This window comes from Oncorhynchus mykiss, chromosome 25 (assembly GCF_013265735.2).
Source record: "Oncorhynchus mykiss isolate Arlee chromosome 25, USDA_OmykA_1.1, whole genome shotgun sequence".
NCBI lineage: Eukaryota > Metazoa > Chordata > Actinopteri > Salmoniformes > Salmonidae > Oncorhynchus > Oncorhynchus mykiss.
In genome coordinates this window covers 33,820,990-33,844,346 of record NC_048589.1, presented here as the reverse complement: position 1 = coordinate 33,844,346, position 23,357 = coordinate 33,820,990, and the positions used below count along the sequence as shown (strand labels likewise).

Sequence of the window (23,357 nt, the reverse complement as noted above, 5' to 3'; positions counted from 1 at the left end):
TGTTGCAGTAGTCTAGTGTGAGGGGTTATGTCAGTAGTCTAGTGTGAGGGGTTACAGCAGTAGTCTAGTGTGAGGGTTTATGTCAGTAGTCTAGTGTGAGGGTTTATGACAGTAGTCTAGTGTGAGGGTTTATGTCAGTAGTCTAGTGTGAGGGTTTATGACAGTAGTCTAGTGTGAGGGTTAGTCTAGTTGCAGTAGTCTAGTGTGAGGGGTTATGACAGGGGAAACAGTGTTGCAGTAGTCTAGTGTGAGGGGTTATGTCAGTAGTCTAGTGTGAGGGGTTATAGCAGGGGAAACAGTGTTGCAGTAGTCTAGTGGGAGGGGTTATGACAGTAGTCTAGTGGGAGGGGTTATGACAGTAGTCTAGTGTGAGGGTTTATGTCAGTAGTCTAGTGTGAGGGTTTATGACAGTAGTCTAGTGTGAGGGTTTATGTCAGTAGTCTAGTGTGAGGGTTTATGACAGTAGTCTAGTGTGAGGGTTTATGTCAGTAGTCTAGTGTGAGGGTTTATGTCAGTAGTCTAGTGGGAGGGGTTATGACAGTAGTCTAGTGTGAGGGTTTATGACAGTAGTCTAGTGTGAGGGTTTATGACAGTAGTCTAGTGTGAGGGGTTATGGCAGTAGTCTAGTGTGAGGGATTATGCCAGTAGTCTAGTGTGAGGGGTTATGTCAGTAGTCTAGTGTGAGGGGTTATAGCAGGGGAAACAGTGTTGCAGTAGTCTAGTGTGAGGGTTTATGTCAGTAGTCTAGTGTGAGGGTTATGACAGGGGAAACGGTGTTGCAGTAGTCTAGTGTGAGGGTTTATGTCAGTAGTCTAGTGTGAGGGTTTATGACAGTAGTCTAGTGTGAGGGGTTATAGCAGGGGAAACGGTATTACAGTAGTCTAGTGTGAGGGGTTATAGCAGGGGAAACGGTGTTACAGTAGTCTAGTGTGAGGGGTTATAGCAGTAGTCTAGTGTGAGGGGTTATAGCAGTAGTCTAGTGTGAGGGGTTATAGCAGGGGAAACGGTGTTGCAGTAGTCTAGTGTGAGGGGTTATAGCAGTAGTCTAGTGTGAGGGGTTATAGCAGGGGAAACAGTGTTACAGTAGTCTAGTGTGAGGGGTTATGGCAGTAGTCTAGTGTGAGGGGTTATAGCAGTAGTCTAGTGTGAGGGTTTATGACAGGGGAAACAGGGTTGCAGTAGTCTAGTGTGAGGGGTTATAGCAGGGGAAACAGTGGTGCAGTAGTCTAGTGTGAGGGGTTATGTCAGTAGTCTAGTGTGAGGGGTTATAGCAGGGGAAACAGTGTTACAGTAGTCTAGTGTGAGGGGTTATAGCAGGGGAAACAGTGTTACAGTAGTCTAGTGTGAGGGTTTATGACAGTAGTCTAGTGTGAGGGTTTATGACAGGGGAAACAGTGTTGCAGTAGTCTAGTGTGAGGGTTTATGACAGTAGTCTAGTGTGAGGGTTTATAGCAGGGGAAACAGTGGTGCAGTAGTCTAGTGTGAGGGGTTATGTCAGTAGTCTAGTGTGAGGGGTTATAGCAGGGGAAACAGTGTTACAGTAGTCTAGTGTGAGGGGTTATAGCAGGGGAAACAGTGTTACAGTAGTCTAGTGTGAGGGTTTATGACAGTAGTCTAGTGTGAGGGTTTATGACAGGGGAAACAGTAGTCTAGTGTGAGGGTTTATGACAGTAGTCTAGTGTGAGGGTTTATTAGTCTAGTGTGAGGGTTTATGACAGTAGTCTAGTGTGAGGGTTTATGACAGTAGTCTAGTGTGAGGGTTTATGACAGTAGTCTAGTGTGAGGGTTTATGACAGTAGTCTAGTGTGAGGGTTTATGACAGGGGAAACGGTGTTGCAGTAGTCTAGTGTGAGGGTTTATGTCAGTAGTCTAGTGTGAGGGGTTATAGCAGGGGAAACAGTGTTGCAGTAGTCTAGTGTGAGGGGTTATAGCAGTTGTCTAGTGTGAGGGGTTATGTCAGTAGTCTAGTGTGAGGGGTTATAGCAGGGAAACAGTGTTGCAGTAGTCTAGTGTGAGGGGTTATAGCAGTAGTCTAGTGTGAGGGGTTATGTCAGTAGTCTAGTGTGAGGGGTTATAGCAGGGGAAACAGTGTTGCAGTAGTCTAGTGTGAGGGGTTATAGCAGTAGTCTAGTGTGAGGGTTTATGACAGTAGTCTAGTGTGAGGGGTTATAGCAGGGGAAACAGTTTTGCAGTAGTCTAGTGTTTATTTTATTTTATTTTACCTTTATTTTACTAGGCAAGTCAGTTAAGAACAAATTCTTATTTTCAATGACGGCCTAGGAACAGTGGGTTAACTGCCTGTTCAGGGGCAGAACGACAGATTTGTACCTTGTCAGCTCGGGGGTTTGAACTTGCAACCTTCCAGTTACTAGTCCAACGCTCTAACCACTAGGCTACCCTGCCGCCCCAAGGGGTTATAGCAGGGGAAACGGTGTTACAGTAGTCTAGTGTGAGGGGTTATAGCAGGGGAAACGGTGTTGCAGTAGTCTAGTGTGAGGGGTTTTAGCAGTAGTCTAGTGTGAGGGGTTATAGCAGGGAAAACAGTGTTGCAGTAGTCTAGTGTGAGGGGTTATGACAGGGGAAACAGTGTTGCAGTTGTCTAGCGTGAGGGGTTATGTCAGTGGTCTAGTGTGAGGGGTTATAGCAGGGAAAACAGTGTTGCAGTAGTCTAGTGTGAGGGGTTATGACAGGGGAAACAGTGTTGCAGTAGTCTAGTGTGAGGGGTTATGTCAGTGGTCTAGTGTGAGGGGTTATAGCAGGGGAAACGGTGTTGCAGTAGTCTAGTGTGAGGGTTTATGTCAGTAGTCTAGTGTGAGGGGTTATGTCAGAAGTCTAGTGTGAGGGTTTATGTCAGTAGTCTAGTGTGAGGGTTTATGACAGTAGTCTAGTGTGAGGGGTTATGACAGGGGAAACGGTGTTGCAGTAGTCTAGTGTGAGGGTTTATGTCAGTAGTCTAGTGTGAGGGGTTATGTCAGAAGTCTAGTGTGAGGGTTTATGACAGTAGTCTAGTGTGAGGGTTTATGACAGTAGTCTAGTTTGAGGGTTTATGACAGTAGTCTAGTGTGAGGGGTTATAGCAGGGGAAACAGTGTTGCAGTAGTCTAGTGTGAGGGTTAATGACAGGGGAAACGGTGTTGCAGTAGTCTAGTGTGAGGGGTTATGTCAGTAGTCTAGTGTGAGTGGTTATGACAGGGGAAACAGTGTTGCAGTTGTCTAGTGTGAGGGGTTATGTCAGTAGTCCAGTGTGAGGGGTTATAGCAGGGGAAACAGTGTTGCAGTAGTCTAGTGTGAGGGGTTATAGCAGGGAAAACAGTGTTGCAGTTGTCTAGTGTGTGGTGCAGTAATATTGACAAGGGAACCTGGGGAACTTTGTATTCACATTGCCCTAACACTCCTTTGGAGTGTTCACACTGCCCTAACACTCCTTAGGAGTGTTCACACTGCCCTAACACTCCTTTGGAGTGTTTACACTGCACAAAAAAAGGTGTGAAACACTGTGATATTCGACTGATATCATCCCTCCTGTTGTAATAGTGTGAAACGTTTAAATCATGAAATAATCTACAGCCCTCTGGGGAGGGAGATGCCAGACAGATAGTTTGTGTCCCAAATGGCACCCTATTCCTTTTGTAGTGCTCTACTTTTGACCAAGGCCCATAGGGCTCAGCATAGGGAACAGGGTCCCATTTAAGATTCAGCTATAGGGGTATCTGGTATCTGGTGCTCAGGAACAAAGGTGTTATGTTAGTAGTTATTAGGAGGAGCCAGGAGTTTTTCCTTAATATGTGACCTGACTATAGAAACCATCAGGTCCTACTTATAGCTATGTAGTTTATAACTAGGGCCCATCGTTTTTCCTAGTAATATCCAAACATCCGGACAAATGTATATTATTAATATCAGACAGCTGGGTAACATGAACAACACTTCAAGGAAAATGTTACGGACAGCTGTTCTACGGGCTGGATAAATGAAATCCATCATGGGCTTTTGTTTTGGTATCATTAAAGAAGCCGAGCAGCTTTTTATATTCTAAACCCTTTTTATTTAACCTCTGACCCCTTTTACTACCATGAATAGTAGCTCTGCTGTTGATGTTGACATAAAGAGATAAACTCTCAAGTCTGTTTAGTTCTGTTGACCTTCTGCTAAACCCTGTTCTGTGTGTGTGTGTGTGTGTGTGTGTGTGTGTGTGTGTGTGTGTGTGTGTGTGTGTGTGTGTGTGTGTGTGTGTGTGTGTGTGTGTGTGGGTGTAGCTGGAAGAAGATACAGATTCCAACGTCATTGACAGAGTACTACGTTCTCCTGCTGCTGTGGCTGGTCCTCTACTGTCTGTTGGTGCTGCCACAGATTCATTACAGAGACCTGCCACGCCTTCTGCTCAACCTGGGCAAATGAACACACACACACACACACACACACAGACAGATACACATGTCATGTACATGTCACACACACGACACATACACAAGCACGTACACACATACACACACTCATTCTCACAGGCATGTATACACACACACACACTCATTCTCACAGGCATGCACACACACACACACTCATTCTCACAGTCATACACACACACACACTCATTCTCACAGGCATACACACACACACACTCATTCTCACAGGCATGCACACACACACACACACACTTTGCTATCTTCTCCAGTCAACATTGTCCCTCATTCATATCGGCCCTAACCCTTTTCCTTTCAACACATTTCATATCGACAGCAAATTAAGGCTTTTTTTTATTCCAGAATCATTTAAAGGTTTTTAAAGATTCTGCTCTTTGGCTTTTAATGTGGCTTGAACTGATATGCTTACATTGTAAAGACAAAGCTATAACTCTGTATGTTTCTCTGAGTTTATTGATGTACAAAGAGAGAAGTCTTGTAAGAGTCTGTAGGATTGTACAGAACACATTATTTAAAATGTTTTGTTTTCTGCAAAGAGTTTGAATACAGTTTATGAAGCTTTGCAGTGGGCCCATGTATGTAAATGTTGTGGAAAAACATGTTTCAGATTCATCCCTTTATGTCATTTTAGAATTTACACACCGTTTCATAAGAAAAAGTTAGAAAATGTGTGGTATTTCACAGACGTACAAATATCACATCCAAGACATGCTAACCTCTCACCATTACAATAGCAAGGTAGGTTACGATTTTCTATCGTACCTCCAAGACATGCTAACCTCTCACCATTACAATAGCAAGGTAGGTTACGATTTTCTATCGTACCTCCAAGACATGCTAACCTCTCACCATTACAATAGCAAGGTAGCTTAGCATTTTCTATCGTACCTCCAAGACATGCTAACCTCTCACCATTTCAATAGCAAGGTAGGTTACGGTTTTCTATCGTACCTCCAAGACATGCTAACCTCTCACCATTACAATGGCAAGGTAGGTTAGCATTTTCCATCATACCTCCAAGACATGCTAACCTCTCACCATTTCAATAGCAGGGTAGGTTAGCATTTTCTATCATACCTCCAAGACATGCTAACCTCTCACCATTACAATAGCAAGGTAGGTTAGCATTTTCTATCATACCTCCAAGACATGCTAACCTCTCACCATTACAATAGCAAGGTAGGTTAGCATTTTCTATCATTCCTCCAAGACATGCTAACCTCTCACCATTACAATAGCAAGGTAGGTTAGCATTTTTGGGGGGGTATGATATTTGTGCGTCTGTAACTTTCTCACTCATCATTACTCACAATTAATTCAGGACTATCTGTAATCATGGTAGCATCCACATTAATGTAGAAGTGTTTAGAAACATATTCTGTAATTATTTACAATAAAAGTGACTCCAAATGACACAACACATTATTTACCATTAATTTCTGTTGGGTGCAAAGTAATCTGAAACACAACCAAATCAAACAGAAAATGCTTGATGTAATCACTGTGTGCTAGGAAAATGGGACCAAATACTAAACTTTTGACTACTTTAATACACATATAAATCAATTTGTCCCAATACTTTTGGTCCCCTAAAATGGGGGTACTATGTAAAAAAAAAAAGTGCTGTAATTTCTAAACGGTTCACCCAGTATGGATAAAAATGCTCAAATTAAAGCTGACAGTCTGCACCTTAACCTCATAGTCAATGTATCATTTCCAATCCAAAGTGCTGGACTACAGAGCCAAAACAACATCAAAAAATGTCACTGTCCCAATACTTTTGGAGCTCACTGTATTTACACATTTGAGATAAAGCACACATTTCATTGGGCGATGAACCTCTAGAAGGTACTACTTGTCTTACAATAATCTCTCAGTGGATTCTGCAGAGGCTTGAGACGGTGTCAGTTGTGAGGCTTGGAGGGTGTCAGTTGTGAGGCTTGGAGGGTGTCAGTTGTGAGGCTTAGAGGGTGTCAGTTGTGAGGCTTGGAGGGTGTCAGTTGTGAGGCTTGGAGGTTGTCAGTTGTGAGGCTTGGAGGGTGTCAGCTGAGAGGCTTGGAGGGTGTCAGTTGTGAGGCTTGGAGGGTGTCAGTTGAGAGTCTTGGATACGTTGGAAGTACAGTATATTAAGGCATTTTTTAAGTTTAACGATTCATTCTGTTAAATAGTTATGTTTGTATGCCTGTGGGTTGTTTTTTAAACTGCTGTGATTGATTCAGCTGTGCTTGAGCTTGTAAAAGTCCTTTTAATAAAAAGAGAATGGTTTATGAAATGTTTCTTTAGAAATGTTTTTTTAACAATGTCTGTAATTAAGTAATGTACTATGATAAACATTTTATTTAAATCTGCTTTTGTTTTTACAGCCACCTGAATCTTCAAAATAATTCCTCCAACTAGCACAGAATTCCTATGAAATAAGATTGTATTTGTCACATGCGCCGAATACAACAGGTGTAGACTATACCATGAAATGCTTATTTACGATCCCTTTCCCAACAATGCAGAGTTAAAAAGTACCAAAAAATGTGCTAAATAAAAAAAGGAAATAGTAACACAATAAAATAATAATAACAAGACTATAAACAAGAACTTACCGGTACCGAGTCAATATGCAGGGATACGAGGTAATTGAGGTAATTATGCACATGTAGGTAAGGGTAAAAGTGACAAGGCAATCAGGATAGATAATAAACAGAGTAGCAGCAATGTATACAAAGAGTGAAAGTGTGAGTGTGTGTGCGGTGTCAATATGTGTGAGTGTGTGTGCGGTGTCAGTGTGTGTATGTGCATGCGTGCGTGCCTTGGTGTCAGTGTAGTTGTGTGAGTGTGTAGGAACACTTTCACCAACAGAATGGTGAATTTATAACATGTGTGTAGGCTATGTGTAAAAGCCACATGATACATATAGGACTTCCTGTACAAAAGGGGATTTTAACAGCCTTATATGTGCATTTTGATTAAATAGGTTGCCTATACAGACATTGCATGTCTTAGTGAGATCTAGATGGGTTGTGTGGAGGTCTGCATGATCAAGGGACACAATACATACTTCCTTGTGAATGAAGTGACCTGGGAAGAACTCAGAGAGGGCGTCGTACTTTTGTATTGGAACCCAGTCTGTCAAGTGCAATAAAGGACGTCTTGCCCTTTTGTCTGTTGTGTGATTTATTTGATCAAGATGTTTTTAATGCGTAACGCATGAGTAGAAGCCACAGCTCACAGCATTTCATTGTAGCTTATGGCGTGTATTCGCATGTTCAGATATACGTTGGAAGTGTGTTTGGGAACATTCTAGTCACTGCCCCTGAACTTAAAAAGGCCTGCAGTGCCTTTTGCCTTCCCTTGAAGCCGATTGCGAACCTCCTGCTGTCAGATAAGTCCTTTTTGTAATTCAATATAATCAGAGTAAATCTAGGATGAGGTGTCAATAATTTTCGGTTCATACTAATGTAATAACATAAATTGCCATCGGTTGCAAGAAATTATCTGGGTTCGTGTGTATCACGTCTCATAGTAGGACTGCTGATTTATGATCAGTTTAGCCTTTTAGATCACAATGAATAGGATTACATGGACAGGGGTGAACTGATCCCAGGCCTCAGTAACCTTGTGTATTCTGCCATCTAGAGGACAGCATAATCAGATGATTTGACACAAACAGAATGCATTTCACTAAGCCTATATTTTTGGTGTACATGTACAGTGAGGTCCAAAAGTAATTTCACAGTGACACATTTGTTGTTGTTCTGGCTTGGATTGGTGCTTTAATTTGAGGGTATTTTCATCCATTTCGGGTGAACCGTTTAGAAATTACAGCACTTTTTGTATATAGTCCGTTCATTTTAGGGAAACAAAAGTATTTGGACAATTTCACTTATATGTGAACTAAAGTAGTCAAAAGTTTAGTATTTGGTCCTATATTCCGAGCACAAAATAACTACATCAAGCTTGTGACTCTACAAACTTGTTGGATGCATTTGCAGTTTGTTTTGGTTGTGTTTCAGATTATTTTGTGCCTAATAGAAATTAATAGTAAATAATGTATTGTGTCATTTTGGAGTCACTATTATTGTAAATAAGAATAGAATATACACTGTGTACCAAACATTAGGAACCCCTTGCACCCCTACAAGGTGTTCACAGGGATGCTGGCCCATGTTGACTGCAATGCTTCCCACAGTAAAGTTGGATGGATGTCCTTTGGAAAACCGGGCAGCATTGCAGTTCTTGACACAAACCGGTGTGCCCAGAACTTACTACCATACCTTGTTCAAAGGCACTTCAATATTTTGTCTTTCCCATTCACCCTCTGAATGGCACACATACACAATCCATGTCTCAATTCTCTACACTGATTGAAGTGGATTTAACAAGTGACATCAATAAGGGCTCATCGCTTTCACCTGGATTCACCTGGTCAGTCTACGTCATGGAAAGACAGACTGACAGGATCGGTGGGTTCCCCGTGGTACGGTTGAGCTAAGGTAGGCTAATGCGATTAGCGTGAGGTTGTAAGTAACATGAACATTTCCTAGGACATAGACATATATGATATTGGCAGAAAGCGTAAATTCTTGTTAATCTAACTGCACTGTCCAATTTACAGTAGCTATTACAGTGAAATAATACCATGCTATTGTATGAGGAGAGTGCACAGTAATGAACTTGAAAAGTTATTAATAAACCAATTAGGCACATTTGAGCAGTCTTGATTCAACATTTTGAACAGAAATGCAATGGTTCATTGGATCAGTCTAAAACTTTGCACATCCATCCATTATGGCCTTTCTCTTGCATTTCAAAGATGATGGTACAGAATTTTTTATTTTTTTTAATCATGTTTTTTCTTTGTATTATCTTTTACCAGATCTAATGCACTACATTCTCCTACAATAATTTCACATTTCCACAAACTTCAAAGTTTCCTTTCAAATGGTATCAATAATATGCATATCCTTGCTTCAGGTCCTGATCTACAGGCAGTTAGATTTGGGTATGTCATTTTAGGTGAAAGTTGGAAAAAAGCTTCCGGTTTAATAATGTTTTGTATATTCAGTGTATTTCTGATAATACTTCCACATTAATGTGGATGCTTCCATGATTACGGATAATCCTGAAAGAATCGTGAATCATTATGAGTGAGAAAGTTAGATGCACAAAGATCATACCTGCAAGACATGCTAACCTCTCACCATTACCAATAACATGGGAGGTTAGCGGGGTTTTTTGAGGCGGGGAGGGGGTATGATAGTTTAGTACAGAACCAAATCAACAAAACATTAGTTAATGTATAAATACTTTACTTTTGGACCTCACTGACACTTTGCTGATTACATCTTATTTTTGTATTGCTTATAGAGGCATCAGAATGTCCCTTCTGAAACCATCAGAAAGGTAGACAGGACAGGAGTCACAAATGTGGTATTTTATTAGGATCCCCATTAGCTGTTATGAAAGCCGCAGCTACTCTTCCTGGGGTCCACACAAAAGTCTTTGAATTATGCTTTACTGAAATATAAGAAGAATGCAAGGAATTCAATGTCTCTGATGACAGACTAACACATTGTGTCCAGTGGATGGTGGCATAGTCAATGTCAAAATGAACTCTCTCAAACTAAACAGATGAATTATTGTCAATCCACACTGTCACAAGAGAAAAATCAGGGTGGTATACTGGTCACAATCTTAGTGAAAGCGGGACATATTTTCTAAATTATAAAGTACATTAGAAATAATCAAAGTTTCAATCAAATGCTTTGTCTATTTTTGTCTTCTAAGTCGTATTGTTGACAACCTTCCATTATCAACAACACCACGGGAATTAGCAATGGTAGGCTATCTTTGAAGTTGTCAATATGCAACAAGTTGAATAGTTTTTACCCTACCAGAGTTGGGTAGAGGTGCCAGTTTCATTTCCAATTTTTTCAGACATGTAATTGTATTTTTATGGTTTATAACCTTGCCTTTATTTAACTGTTTGGAATAGAAATGGGATTGACACCAATTCTGCAGAGGAAAGTTTTTCACATGAGAGGGCAGATGGAACGACCTGCGATTCCACACTGGTTGTACCTTCTAGCAATGAGGAGATAACAAAACAGACTTCAATTACAACACAATGAAGCTACCCGATAATCAGCTGAATAGTATTTGCTTGTCACTGATTTTACTTCATGGAATTTCTTGTAAAAAAATAAAACACAAATTTAACATAACGTTTCCATCATGCTATACCTGTCTCTGATACTAATGTCATGACAACAAACTTCACCCTGACAACATGACAAAACGTGTATAGAATTTGCATTAAATGATTTATGACATTTTGATGACTGACCTGTTCTTCACAATCCAGTGGTCCATGTTGCGTCTGCCATACCCAACACCCAAAGGCACACACAGTGGATGACCACATTTTGTAGTGCATGTGTCAATCTTCAATTCCCTCTCATCTTTAAAGCTAGAGCAAATAAAGGGGATGGAGTCTTGGAAGGTTACCCTTTTAAGATATATAAAGGAAGTATTGCGAGTCCGTGAAGATGAGATGAAGAAAATATGTGTTCTTCTAACCTAGTTCTTCATGTTTGTCACATATCTGTGTGTACGCCAGTCTCATGGTGATGTGACTTTGGCAGTCGCGTTCCACTCAGAGGGGGATCTCCTCAAAGCCGCGCTGATTCTCAGCCACAACAGGCAGCATGGCATTGTACTCTCTGTGTGTCTAAATGTGTGGGAGAGAAAACAAAGTACTATCAAATAATAACTATGAAATTATTATTATCCAACCAATTTTTTGCAGGAGCCTGTTTGTAATATAGCCTACAATTATGTAATAATTTCAAATAAGTCCCACTCTATATTGTGGCACTAATACATGTAATATCTGAGTATTTACATGGTAATCAATGCAGTACTTACAGTGTAACAACCTAAGTACATACAGTACCAGTCAAAAGTTTGGACACACCTACTCATTCAAGGGTTTTTCTTTATTTTTACTATTTTCTAATAATGAAGACATCAAAACTATGAAATCATGCAGTAACCAAAAAAGTCTTCAAAGTAGCCACCCTTTGCCTCGATGACAGCTTTGCACGCTCTTGGCATTCTCTCAACCAGCTTCTCTTGGAATGCTTCCCCAACAGTCTTGAAGGAGATCCCAAAAATGCTTAGCACTTTTTGGATGCTTTTCCTCAATTCTCCAAGGTCCAACTCATTCCAAACCATCTCAATTGGGTTGAGGTCAGGTGATTGTGGAGGCCAGGTCATCTGATGCAGCACTCCATCACTCTCCTTCTTGGTCAAATAGCCCTTACACAGCCTGGAGGTGTGTTGGACCATTGTCCTGTTGAAAAACAAATGATAGTCCCACTAAGTGCAAATCAGATTGGATTTTAGTATCGCTGCAGAATGCTGTGGTAGCCATGCTGGTTAAGTGTGCCTTGAATTCTAACTAAATCACAGACAGTGTCACAAGCAAGGCTCCCCCACACCATCACACCTTCTCCTCCATGCTTCACGGTGGGAACCACGCATGTGGAGATCATTCGTTCACCTACTCTGCATCTCACAAAGACACGGCAGTTGGAACTAAAAATCTCATCAGACCAACGGACAGATTTTCACTGGTCTAATGTCAATTTGTTGTGTTTCTTGGCCCAACCAAGTCTTTTCTTCTTATTGGTGTCCTTTAGTAGTGTTATTTTGCAGCAATTTGACCATGACGGATTCACGCAGTCTCCTCTGAACAGTTGATGTTGAGATGTGAGATGTGTTACTTGATGTTACGTTCCCCAATTTCTGTGATGTTTTGGGTTTGTATGTGTGTATTTCAGGAAATGGCTTCTTGGATTCTAAACAGCCGATTGGTCGGTCCCATTGCAGATTGGAGCTTTGACCCCACCCTCTCGTCAGGGATTACAGCTGTTTGCAATTACCTACTCCTTCTGCAGCTTGAAAAGCCAGTGTTCCTTTGTTAGGAGAGAGCTTCTTTGTGTGTTGGTTTGTTGTAAAGTATTTTGTAGCTGGTCCTGCAGAGGTATGTTTATTTCAGAAGGACTGTTTTTGATTATTGAAATTGTTCACTTTATGTTAGTAGTTATTCTGTTTTTGTTCCCAGGGGGGAAGGCACCTTGGGAGTGTTTAGGCAAGATACCTGTAGTATGTACTCTGCCTATGCACATTAGGTTAGACCTGGGCGGTTCACCCCCTGTACTTTGGTTGGCGCGCCAGGTAGTAAGAATAGATAAGTAGTACTCTGAAGCATTTATTTGTGCTGCAATTTGAGGTTGGTAACTAATTTATCCTCTGCAGAGGTAACTCTGGGTCTTCCTTTCTTGTGGAACACCTCATGAGAGCCAGTTACATCATAGCACTTGGTTTCTGTGACTGCACTTGAAGAAACTTTCAAAGTTCTTAATTTTCTGAATTGACTGACCTTCATGTCTTAAGTTAATGGACTGCCATTTTATCTTTCCTTATTTGAGCTTTTCTTGCCATATTATGGACTTGGTCTTTTACCAAATAGGGATATTTTCTCTACCACCCCTACCTTGTCATAACTGATTGGCTCAAATGGATAATTTGTGGCTCACCTGTCAAGGCACACCTGGTAATTGAAATGCATTCCAGGTGACTACCTCATGAAGCTGGTTGAGAGCATGTCAAGGCAAAAAGTGGGAATTTTGAAGAATCTCAAATATATTGATTTGTGGAACACTTACTACATGATTCCATATGTGATATTTCATAGCTTTGTCTTCAATAAAGAAACCCTGGAATGAGTAGCTGTTAACTTAACTGGTACTGTAAATGGTATCCTATTTCCTACGTAGTGCCCTACTTTTGACTAAGGCTCCGGTCAAACGTAGAGTACAACAAAGGAAATAAGTTGCCATAACCATGGTTACAGGACATACCATGTCTTCAAGATGGATTATTATTCTGTAGAAGCACAGTGGCTAGGAAAAACTCAATAGAAAGGCCAAATCCTAGAGAGGAACCAGGCTATGAGGGGTGGTCAGTCTTCTTCTGGCTGTGCTGGGTGGAGATTATAACATAACTTTTTTCTTATCAGGACATGTAAGGGTCTGAGTTACCTTGGCATACTGTTTGCCAAGTTGGGTTTTCCAGTCCTCCCAGATACCATTCGTCTCAGAACTCACTGGTTTGTTCAGAGCTCGATTAGGGGCCGTCAGCAACAGTCACCTTCAACATGCAGTGGAGGCTATTGAGGGGAGGACAGCTTATAATAATGGCTGTAGCGACTGGAATTGCAAATGCATGGAAACCGTATGTTTGATATATTTGATACCATTCCGCTCCATCCATTATCACAAGCTCGTCTTCCCCAATGAAGATGTCACCTACCTCCTGTGATACACAGTAAATGGCTAAATAACAATGAGCATATTAATCAGGTAAGAAGAACAGTTACTAAATGGTAATTATTGTGAGTTTCTGTAAGTGAAAACAACCTGGTGAATACTTGGTGAACAAAAACTAAATATTTTAAATAAAAAAAATAATCAAGTACCTGTCTGTTTCAATAAGCCAGTCCCAGTATGCTGAGTAATGGGACAAGACCAGATCTATCAATCACACCACTCAATGAAAATATATTAAATGTGCATTGGAACTTCTGCTTTTGAGAGGTGGACCACACAGGAGGCTGTGGTTGTACTCAGGATACCTACAATCAGTAGTGCAACTTTCACTGTGGGTGGGGGGGGACACCCCACATTCTGAAATGAGATGTTTGTCAGGTTTATACTTGGAATGTGATGCAAAACGAGGCAATGGTGTGGTTTAGGATCATGTGGACGCCTCCGAGCGGCAGGTAGGCTGTTTGGAGTGTTTGTCCGGAAAAAATAATACTTCTAATACCAACGTTGCACTCCTGTCTCCAATCAACACCTTAACACAACACAATGAGACTTGATAGATAACTGTGAATGCACACTGCTATTGGTGTGGGACTATGGAGACAGCAGGAGCTCTGTCCTGTCTCTCCATCTCCTGGCTGGAGAATTAACCACCATGGCAGTGGAAACAGGTAGATGTGTGGTGCATTATCCAGAGCGACACCTATTAATTAAAATGGACCAATCAGCTCATATTGTACAACCGCATGGCTACCATAAATAATATCATTCATTTAATAGATGCACCTTTACCCTTCCTATTTCAGGGACTGGCATACTCATACAGTATAAAACTCATACAGGTGTAAAAATTGGGATTTATACTGATACTCAGTTGATGGATATAATGTTTAAATTGTTTAAGAAATAACAAGTCAGTTCCTCTTCAGGCCTTGATGGTCACACATCTCATCTTGTCAAACCACTGATACAGTTATAATGTATATAGTGCTATTTCTATTGCTATTTTTTATTACTATTTTCATGATTTTATTTCACTCTGTCCTGAATTATTTTCACTGTACCATGCAATCACAACTGCAACCCTGTATATGTGACTATTAAACACTGAATCTCCAAATGTCCCTAGGTGGAACACTGCTGTTGCCCTTTTGCTTAAAAACATTTGTTTGAAGCAGGCTACAAAGTTGTGGAAACAAAATAACACGAATAAAGTTGGACAGCTCTTACAGTTTCAGTCAATGTTATAGCTATTTTCCCTGTTTCTTTGTTATGCACAAATCAGAACTTGACATTTACTTACTTTAACATGAGGGGCCAATGTTGGGAGTGGGGAGGGTCGTTTTATTTGCGTAGTTACTCTTTGGTTTTGAGGGGATTTGTATTCTCGACCACCACTCGCATGTCATCCAGGCTATGAAAAATACATTTTTTTACGTAGCTAGCTACTTTACGCAAAAGTGTTGCATTTCGAAGGCCCAGGTGGAAGGAAGTCTTGACGGTGGTGGATTAGTTCCTGACAGCAGCAGCAGGAGGGAATGGTGGAAAGGGGTATCAGACGAAATAACAGGACCATTTCCTATCAAGACGGCCCAATAAAAATATTTTATAGGTGAGGAAGTTTAACCGAAACACACTGAATGCATGCTATTCCTTACTGGTGGCTATGTGCATGCCTTGTCACATCCAACTATATTAACTAGCAAGCTAAGCTAGTCAATAATGTTAGCAAACTAGCTAGTTAGCATGGCTAACTTTGTTTCCACATGATTATTGCAACTTTGCATGTAGCCATCTCCATTAGACGTGTCAGACAAAACAATTGTATACACTTATCTGTACTGTATCTATATTGATTATATCTAGTCAATCAGACAGTTACTAGCTACTTCGCTAGCCTGTGTCAAGTTCGGTAGCAAAGTTAGCTAGCTGCACGCGTGGGATTTTGACGTTTTGTTTGACTAGAACGCCATTGCATCAGCTATCAACTCCTTTACTAGTTATCAAACGATCAAATAATAAACATATTGTATGATTTGTCATGTATTTAGACATTTCCCAATGTATACACGTGTTCTCGTGGACGTGGTTGTTTGCCACCAGCTTGTTGTAGCTAGCTAGTTAGCCAGTAGCCACCTGTGCTTAGCTAGCTTGCTAAATGCTACTGCAACAGACAGTTTTGTTATCATTCACTCGCCAGTTAGCTATTTCCTTTCAATGAAAGGCCAAGGTCGCCTTGAGGCCTAATTTAGAATAGCTCGTTCGCTAGTGTTTTTCCAAATTATTTCCCTAATTTCTAGTCGTAGTTTGGAATGTGTTGGTAGATGATTCTAAACGAAAGTCGTCAGTTGCTAGTTAATTGTGTATAAATGTAGCTAACTATGTGCTATGTACACATATGTTGATCAGTTAACTTTTGGAAAATCAGTGGACTGGTTATGATGGCTCATTCATTGATAAAAATGTCCCCAGTCATATTGCCACAGTATGACTAGCTGGGGTTGTGGCATTGAGTAACACCGAATCAAGTCGTTTCACCACAGAGCTAGTTACCAGTATATTTGGTTTCACTGTCTGATCAAAGAGTCCAGTTGCTCATGTGAATTTGACTTGTTTTTTAAAGTCAAATTTATATACCACAGGCCTATACCCACCCACCCCTGCTCAGTTTCAATATTAGCCCATGTTCCCGAATGTGAAAGCGGGTTTTGAGGTGGAGGGGGTTGTCACGTCACCATTTCCCCACATGTGCTTAGCAAATGTTTCTTCACACAAAACTGTTCTCTCTGTCACTAACCCCAAATGTGAGTTTCGGCAGAGTAAGCATTAATACATTATTTTGATGTATTTTTATTTTGTCATCCCGAATGGCACTTTATTCCCTGCTATGTAGTGCACAACTTTTGACCAGGCCCCATTAGGTAGGGATGAGCTTTCCCAGGGTACTTAGGTACCAATACCATATGTTGGTAGTTGCCATATGGCCAAAACAAAAGTGAAAAAATAATTTCCTCTAAAATTAAAGTGAAAACACAACAAACTACATTTAGTCACAAACTGTCTAAACAATTCAAAATGTTACATGGCCACCTTCAATTTAGAATTTATATCAAATTTAATGAACCATTTCATATATTAGAGCCTTGAATTTGGCCTCTGGTGTGACACAACAATTGTTAATATCAAGTTTTAATGATTCCCAAATAGACTAGATAATTATTTTTACACATTATTTAGTTATGTCGTTTATATCATTAATTATATTCTTGCATTTAAAATGAAAAAATATTTAATTGGATAATAATGATGATAACCAAGTGTCTCACAATTACATTATGGCTAAGATTCACTGGCATTAAACTAAACCTCGATAAAAAACAATTATCATACTTGTGTATTATGTTACCTGCCCCATGCTTAACAATAATTAATGACACTTTCAGAAGTTTCTGACCACTGTAAAAATGCTTCTAAACATCTGTAATGGAGCCTCATTAAATCATTTGAAGTGTACTCATTCAAATTTAGGGCTGGCCCCGAGAAGAAGAAAAAATCAGGTCTTCTATTCTTTCGACCAATCGAAACAGGTGCTGTTAGATTACAATATAATTTTTATGACTGTTTGGGACAATGTAAACAACACCAAATCAATTATAAGTGTACCAGAGTCTGTTGTAATGTTTTTTTGTTAAGCCTTTATTACAACAAAGACTAAAAACAGTCACATTCATTTGTGAATGGAATTACATAATGGAACGGTTTATTTATTGTGTAAGCTAATTATTCAAGACTCGCTTTATTTTAAAACATAATGCTTGATTGCATTTCAAATCATGAATGACTATTAGGCTGTGTGATTACATAAACAAATGATTGATACAGTAGCCTATATAAGTATTGAAATATAGGCCTAAGTTACGGTATTAAGACTAAACAGGATGCACTCTTAGGCCTAAAGCTCAATGGTGATTATACTAGGCTGCTATACGAAGCCGATTTAATGATAATGACATGTACTATTATAATGAACAAAATAATTTATGTAATAACAATAAGTAGATCAATAAAAAGGAGGGTTATTATCATAAATATAATTCGTATATATATATTATATATTTTTAAATGACACGGAATCAGTAAGCTATTAAACACACACTCAAACAGGCCACAGAAGCGGGATCTGTCTTATGTCTGTGTAAAAATTCCCTGTCTTAGGTCAATTAGGATCACCACTTTATTTTAAGAATGTGAAATGTCAGAATAATAGTAGAGTGATTTATTTCAGCTTTTATTTCTTTCATCATATTCCCAGTGGGTCAGAAGTTTACATACACTCAATCAGTATTTGGTAGCATTGCCTTTAAATTGTTTAACTTGGGTCAAACGTGTTGGGTAGCCTTCCCACAATAAGTTGGGTGTATTGTGGCCCATTCCTCCTGACAGAGCTGGTGTAACTGAGTCAGGCCTCCTTGCTCGCACACGCTTTTTCAGTTCTGCCCACACATTTTTTCTATGGGATTGAGGTCAGGGCTTTGCGATGGCCACTCCAATACCTCGACTTTGTTGTCCTTAAGCCATTTTTCCACTACTTTGGAAGTATGCTTGGGGTCATTGTCCATTTGGAAGACCCATTTGCGACCAAGCTTTAACTTCCTGACTGATGTCTTGAGATGCTTCAATTTAGCAACATAATTTTCCTTCTCATGAAGCCATCTATTTTGTGAAGTGCACAAGTCCCTCCTGCAGCAAGGCGCTGCCACCCCCGTGCTTCACGGTTGAGATGGTGTTCTTCAGCTTGCAAGCCTCCCCCTTTTTCCTCCAAACATAACGATGGTCATTATAGCCAAACAGTTCTATTTTTGTTTCATCAGACCAGAGGATATTTCTCCAAAAAGCACAGTCTTTGTCCCCACGTGCAGTTGCAAACTGTAACCTGGCTTTTTTTATGGCAGTTTTGGAGCAGTAGCTTCTTCCTTGCTGAGCGGCCTTTCAAGTTATGTTGATATAGTAGGACTTGTTGTACCCTGGATATAGATACATTTGTACCTGTTTCCTCCATCTTCACAAGGTCCTTTGCTGTTGTTCTGGGATTAATTTGCACTTTTCACACCAATGTACACTCATTTCTAGGAGACAGAACAGATCTCCTTCCTGAGTGGTATGATTGCTGTGTGGTCCCGTGGGGTTTACACTTGCGGTGTGGTATCTTCAGGTGTTTGAAAATTGCTCCCAAGGATGAACCAGAGGAGGACTACTTTTTTTTCTTCTGAGGTCTTGGCTGATTTCTTTTGATTTTCACCTGATGTCAAGCAAAGAGGCACTGAGTTTGAAGGGAGGCCTTGAAAGACATCCACAGCTACACCTCCAATTGACTCAAATGATGTCAATTAGCCTATCAGAAGCTTCTAAAGCCATGACATAATTTTCTGGAATTTTCGACCCACTGGAATTGTGAAACAGTGAATTATAAGTGAAATAATCTGCTTGTAAACAATTGTTGGAAAAATGACTTGTGTCATGCACAAAGTAGATGTCTGAACCGACTTGCCAAAACTAGAGTTTGTTAACAAGACATTTGTGGGGTGGTTGAAAAATAAGTGTTAATGACTCCAACCTAAGTGTATGTAAACTTCAGACTTCAACTATTTATGTGGTTGATTTCTAAAGCCAGATACATTTAACAGTTAGGCTATTGATTAGACTTAAGTTGGGGTTTTCTCTCCTCAATTTTCTTAGACAATAAGACAAGGTCTCCTTATTCTGCTGCTATCTCCGCCGCATTGTTCTCAACAATATGCTGGTTAACTTTGTTATTATGCACATAGCAACATGGTCTGGGAAAAGGCGTCAATTCAACAGCGCACTGATGTGTTTCAGAACCTCGGACAGTGACTGCTATCCAATGCGGGAGAAAGCGCGTTTGTTATAAAATTATTTTTTATTAGTGTTGCACCATTGTTATGTAATATTTCAGAAAGACATGTTTTAGGTTGACGGACAGTGTCACCCCCCCGGCCTCCACATTGGTTCAGTCCACTCAGACAGGCGAGAATCAGACAGGTGTCTTGTATTTTCTCTGGTGTGACACGGTCTTCAAGTCACACCAAGGGAAATAAAGCTGTCACACTGTTGGAAATCTCAGGCTGTATGGTCCAGTTTGGGCCTTATTGTTAACAGTAGGCCTTCAGTATGATTTCACCACATGTTTTTGTTGCTTTTATACTTTAATTGTCAACAAATATTGTTTTCATATATACATTCAGAAAGCATCACACCAAAGAACTAAGAAACTGACACCTTTTATGGCAGAAAAGTGCAATATTTTGGTACATGTTTCAAATACAATCTGTTCAGGCCATGTGCTCCAGCCATGTCTTCTGTACATCCTCATTGCAAGAGAACCCTCCCCAGCGCAATGGTGTCCAAATACTGCGTCGTTATCTAATCCCATAATTGTCCCACCAAGTGGACTTTGCTTTAGGGACAAAATGTAATCAATCGAAACTATTTGGAAATGTCATGAATAGACTTGGACTATTGTTTTTTTTTAAATAAACTTCTGTGTATTAACTAAAAGCATAAATAAAAGCAAGTGTTATTCATTTTTTCATGAATTTACTTAAGTTCAAAGTTCCATACCTTTACCTCAGACAGTCACACCATTGGACAATTGTCAAGTTTGGTTCAAAACTGTAAGAAAACATATAATACACTTCATGAATTTACTTGTGATCAAAGTAAAAAATCAAACCCATTTAAAAAAGATGGAGAAAAAGCTATCAAGGCTAAATACTGGAGTTTTGGTGCAGGGTACTGCCAACTAGCGCAAAAATAATTTTCATATATTGTCAAAATGATACGATACAGTCAAAAATAATATCCCGAAATGTAACTGTAGTGTTGTGTTTGAGACCACCTAAAGTGAGGCCACCTAAACCTAAAGCGAGACCAATTCAAGACCAGAGCGAATTGAGTCAGTCAAGACCAAGACCGGAGGGGAGCCGATGGGTTAGAGACCAAGAGTCATGACCAAGACCAGAAAAATGCGAGTCCAATTCAAGACCATGATTGTAATTTTGTCAAATTGCTATCATAATAATAGTTCAAAATGTCCAGTACTTCTGTGGTCATATGTCAGAAGAACATATGGATTCTTTAGACATTCAGAGAAAAATGCATGCTGAGGGCAAGTAGGCATAGATATAAGGCAATTGCCATTGAACTGTATGACAGTGGAATCAACCAATCACGTTTTGATTTGTCATTTGTGGGAATGTTTTTACAAAAAACGTATAGAAACTTCTCTTCTCGAAGGCCAACAGGTCACTGCGCAATAGCGAGCAGGAGTTTTACCACGGTTTTGCTAGCTAGCTTTTGTTGTTGTCTAGTTTGCTCCAGCTGCAGCAGGTGTTAGATGTTGTTGCCAATTTGTTAGCTTCAAGTGATCATCATCTGGTGAGTAGGACTGCTTTTTTTTTATTGCAGCTCGCTTACTGTTAGCTATCTCTTCCAAAATAACTGATGTTGGTTTAAATCACCTAAAGTTAAAATTAATGTGTGAGTTTTTTTTGTTGCAATGGGAAGTAATAGTTGTACATTTTGATTGGGAAATTCTTAGCCTAATGGTTGTGTTTTTGTGTTCTTATGATTGGGACCTGCTGGCCTTTTATGTCTGAGTGAATGGGCTGCTTATCCTTTAACATCATGCTGTGTGTGATGGCTGTCTTTCTATCAGCCCTATGTGTTTTACAAAAAGTGCAGTCTCCAACATAGAGTGCGCTGGTATTACAGTCGCTGTCCTTTCAGAGTCATAAGCTTGTCACACACATAATTTTGATGTGTCACTCATAGTGTGATGGTGATGCTCTTAGGCTACCATAGGTTGTGTGGTTGTTGTCGTTGGTAGCGTTATCTGTGTGAGTGCTATTGATGTGAGTGGCAGCCTGAAGCTCGTCTCAGTCTCAGGCCTGTTTGTTTCATTTGAGTGCATTTAAGTTATGCTATGTCATGGCGTGACATTTTTTTACCACTTGTCCTTTAGACATATAGGACTGAAAGGTCAAAAAGGAGACTGAAAATGGTGTTGTGTGATGCAAGAAATCACTTCACAAAACAACATAAATTATTATCATTGGTATTGACAAAGGATGGCTGCTGCTGTCTGATCCCATGTGTTATACAGTATCTTTTGCCTTTGTGGCCTTAAGCAAGGCACTTAAACCTCTACAAAGTAAAATATTGCACTGATAGGATACTGTATAAAACACGTGGTCCGTCAACCCTCTATCTGGAGAGCTACTGGGTGTTCAGGCTTTTGATCAAACCCTGATTGAACACACCGTAGTCAGCTTAAGGTCCGGTTGAACAGCCGATTGTAAAAAAAAAAATATATATATAATTTTTTTTTTTATTAATGTGGTGTATTCGCGCAGGGTTGGTTGGCTACCCTGCACGCCCAGTAGCTCTACTGGAATCTCCTGGAGGGTGGTTCGCTACCCTGCACGTCCAGTAGCTCTCCTGGAATCTCCTGGAGGATGGTTGGCTAACCTGCACGCCCAGTAGCTCTCCTGGAATCTCCTGGAGGATGGTTGGCTACCCTGCACGCCCAGTAGCTCTCCTGGAATCTCCTGGAGGATGGTTGGCTACCCTGCAACATTATAATTACAACCACATGTTTTTTTTAATGTCTTTCTAAAATATATTCCCTCATTCAATGAACCAGAGATCAAATGGCTACTGTTTGCGAGGTAGTTAATCTAAGATGTTTATCTATTTTGTAAGGTTAAAATATTCAGTGTTCAGGGGAGATCTTGACAGCGTAGGAGTTACTTGTCAATTAGGCTATTCTAAGAACATATATACAGTGCCTTGCGAAAGTATTCGGCCCCCTTGAACTTTGCGACCTTTTGCCACATTTTAGGCTTCAAACATAAAGATATAAAACTGTATTTTTTTGTGAAGAATCAACAACAAGTGGGACACAATCATGAAGTGGAACGACATTTATTGGATGTTTCAAACTTTTTTAACAAATCAAAAACTGAAAAATTGGGCGTGCAAAATTATTTAGCCCCTTTACTTTCAGTGCAGCAAACTCTCTCCAGAAGTTCAGTGAGGATCTCTGAATGATCCAATGTTGACCTAAATGACTAATGATGATAAAAACAATCCACCTGTGTGTAATCAAGTCTCCGTATAAATGCACCTGCACTGTGATAGTCTCAGAGGTCCGTTAAAAGCGCAGAGAGCATCATGAAGAACAAGGAACACACCAGGCAGGTCCGATATACTGTTGTGAAGAAGTTTAAAGCCGGATTTGGATACAAAAATATTTCCCAAGCTTTAAACATCCCAAGGAGCACTGTGCAAGCGATAATATTGAAATGGAAGGAGTATCAGACCACTGCAAATCTACCAAGACCTGGCCGTCACTCTAAACTTTCAGCTCATACAAGGAGAAGACTGATCAGAGATGCAGTCAAGAGGCCCATGATCACTCTGGATGAACTGCAGAGATCTACAGCTGAGGTGGGAGACTCTGTCCATAGGACAAC

The 23,357-nt window shown here is 40.2% G+C and overlaps 2 protein-coding genes and 1 long non-coding RNA gene across 3 annotated transcripts in view; all 3 read left to right on the top strand.

Moving 5' to 3' along the window:
• The window catches only part of LOC110505812, a 48,389-nt gene extending 43,876 nt beyond the window's left edge, over positions 1–4,513 (top strand). Inside the window, exon 14 of the mRNA XM_036962729.1 lies at positions 4,256–4,513. Within this exon, the coding sequence (XP_036818624.1) occupies positions 4,256–4,397 (142 nt within the window). The 3' untranslated portion in view covers positions 4,398–4,513. The remainder of the gene's footprint in view (positions 1–4,255) is intronic.
• Positions 4,514–5,497: 984 nt separating this feature from the next.
• LOC118944291 lies at positions 5,498–6,949 on the top strand. The gene is made up of 2 exons (XR_005039542.1): positions 5,498–5,599; positions 5,663–6,949. It is a non-coding gene; the product is annotated as an uncharacterized LOC118944291 (long non-coding RNA).
• An 8,216-nt stretch (positions 6,950–15,165) lies between these two features.
• LOC100136218 (endoribonuclease Dicer) overlaps positions 15,166–23,357 on the top strand; it is a 64,862-nt gene continuing 56,670 nt past the window's right edge. Inside the window, exon 1 of the mRNA XM_036963142.1 lies at positions 15,166–15,415. The gene's annotated coding sequence lies outside the window, so the exon portion shown is untranslated. The remainder of the gene's footprint in view (positions 15,416–23,357) is intronic.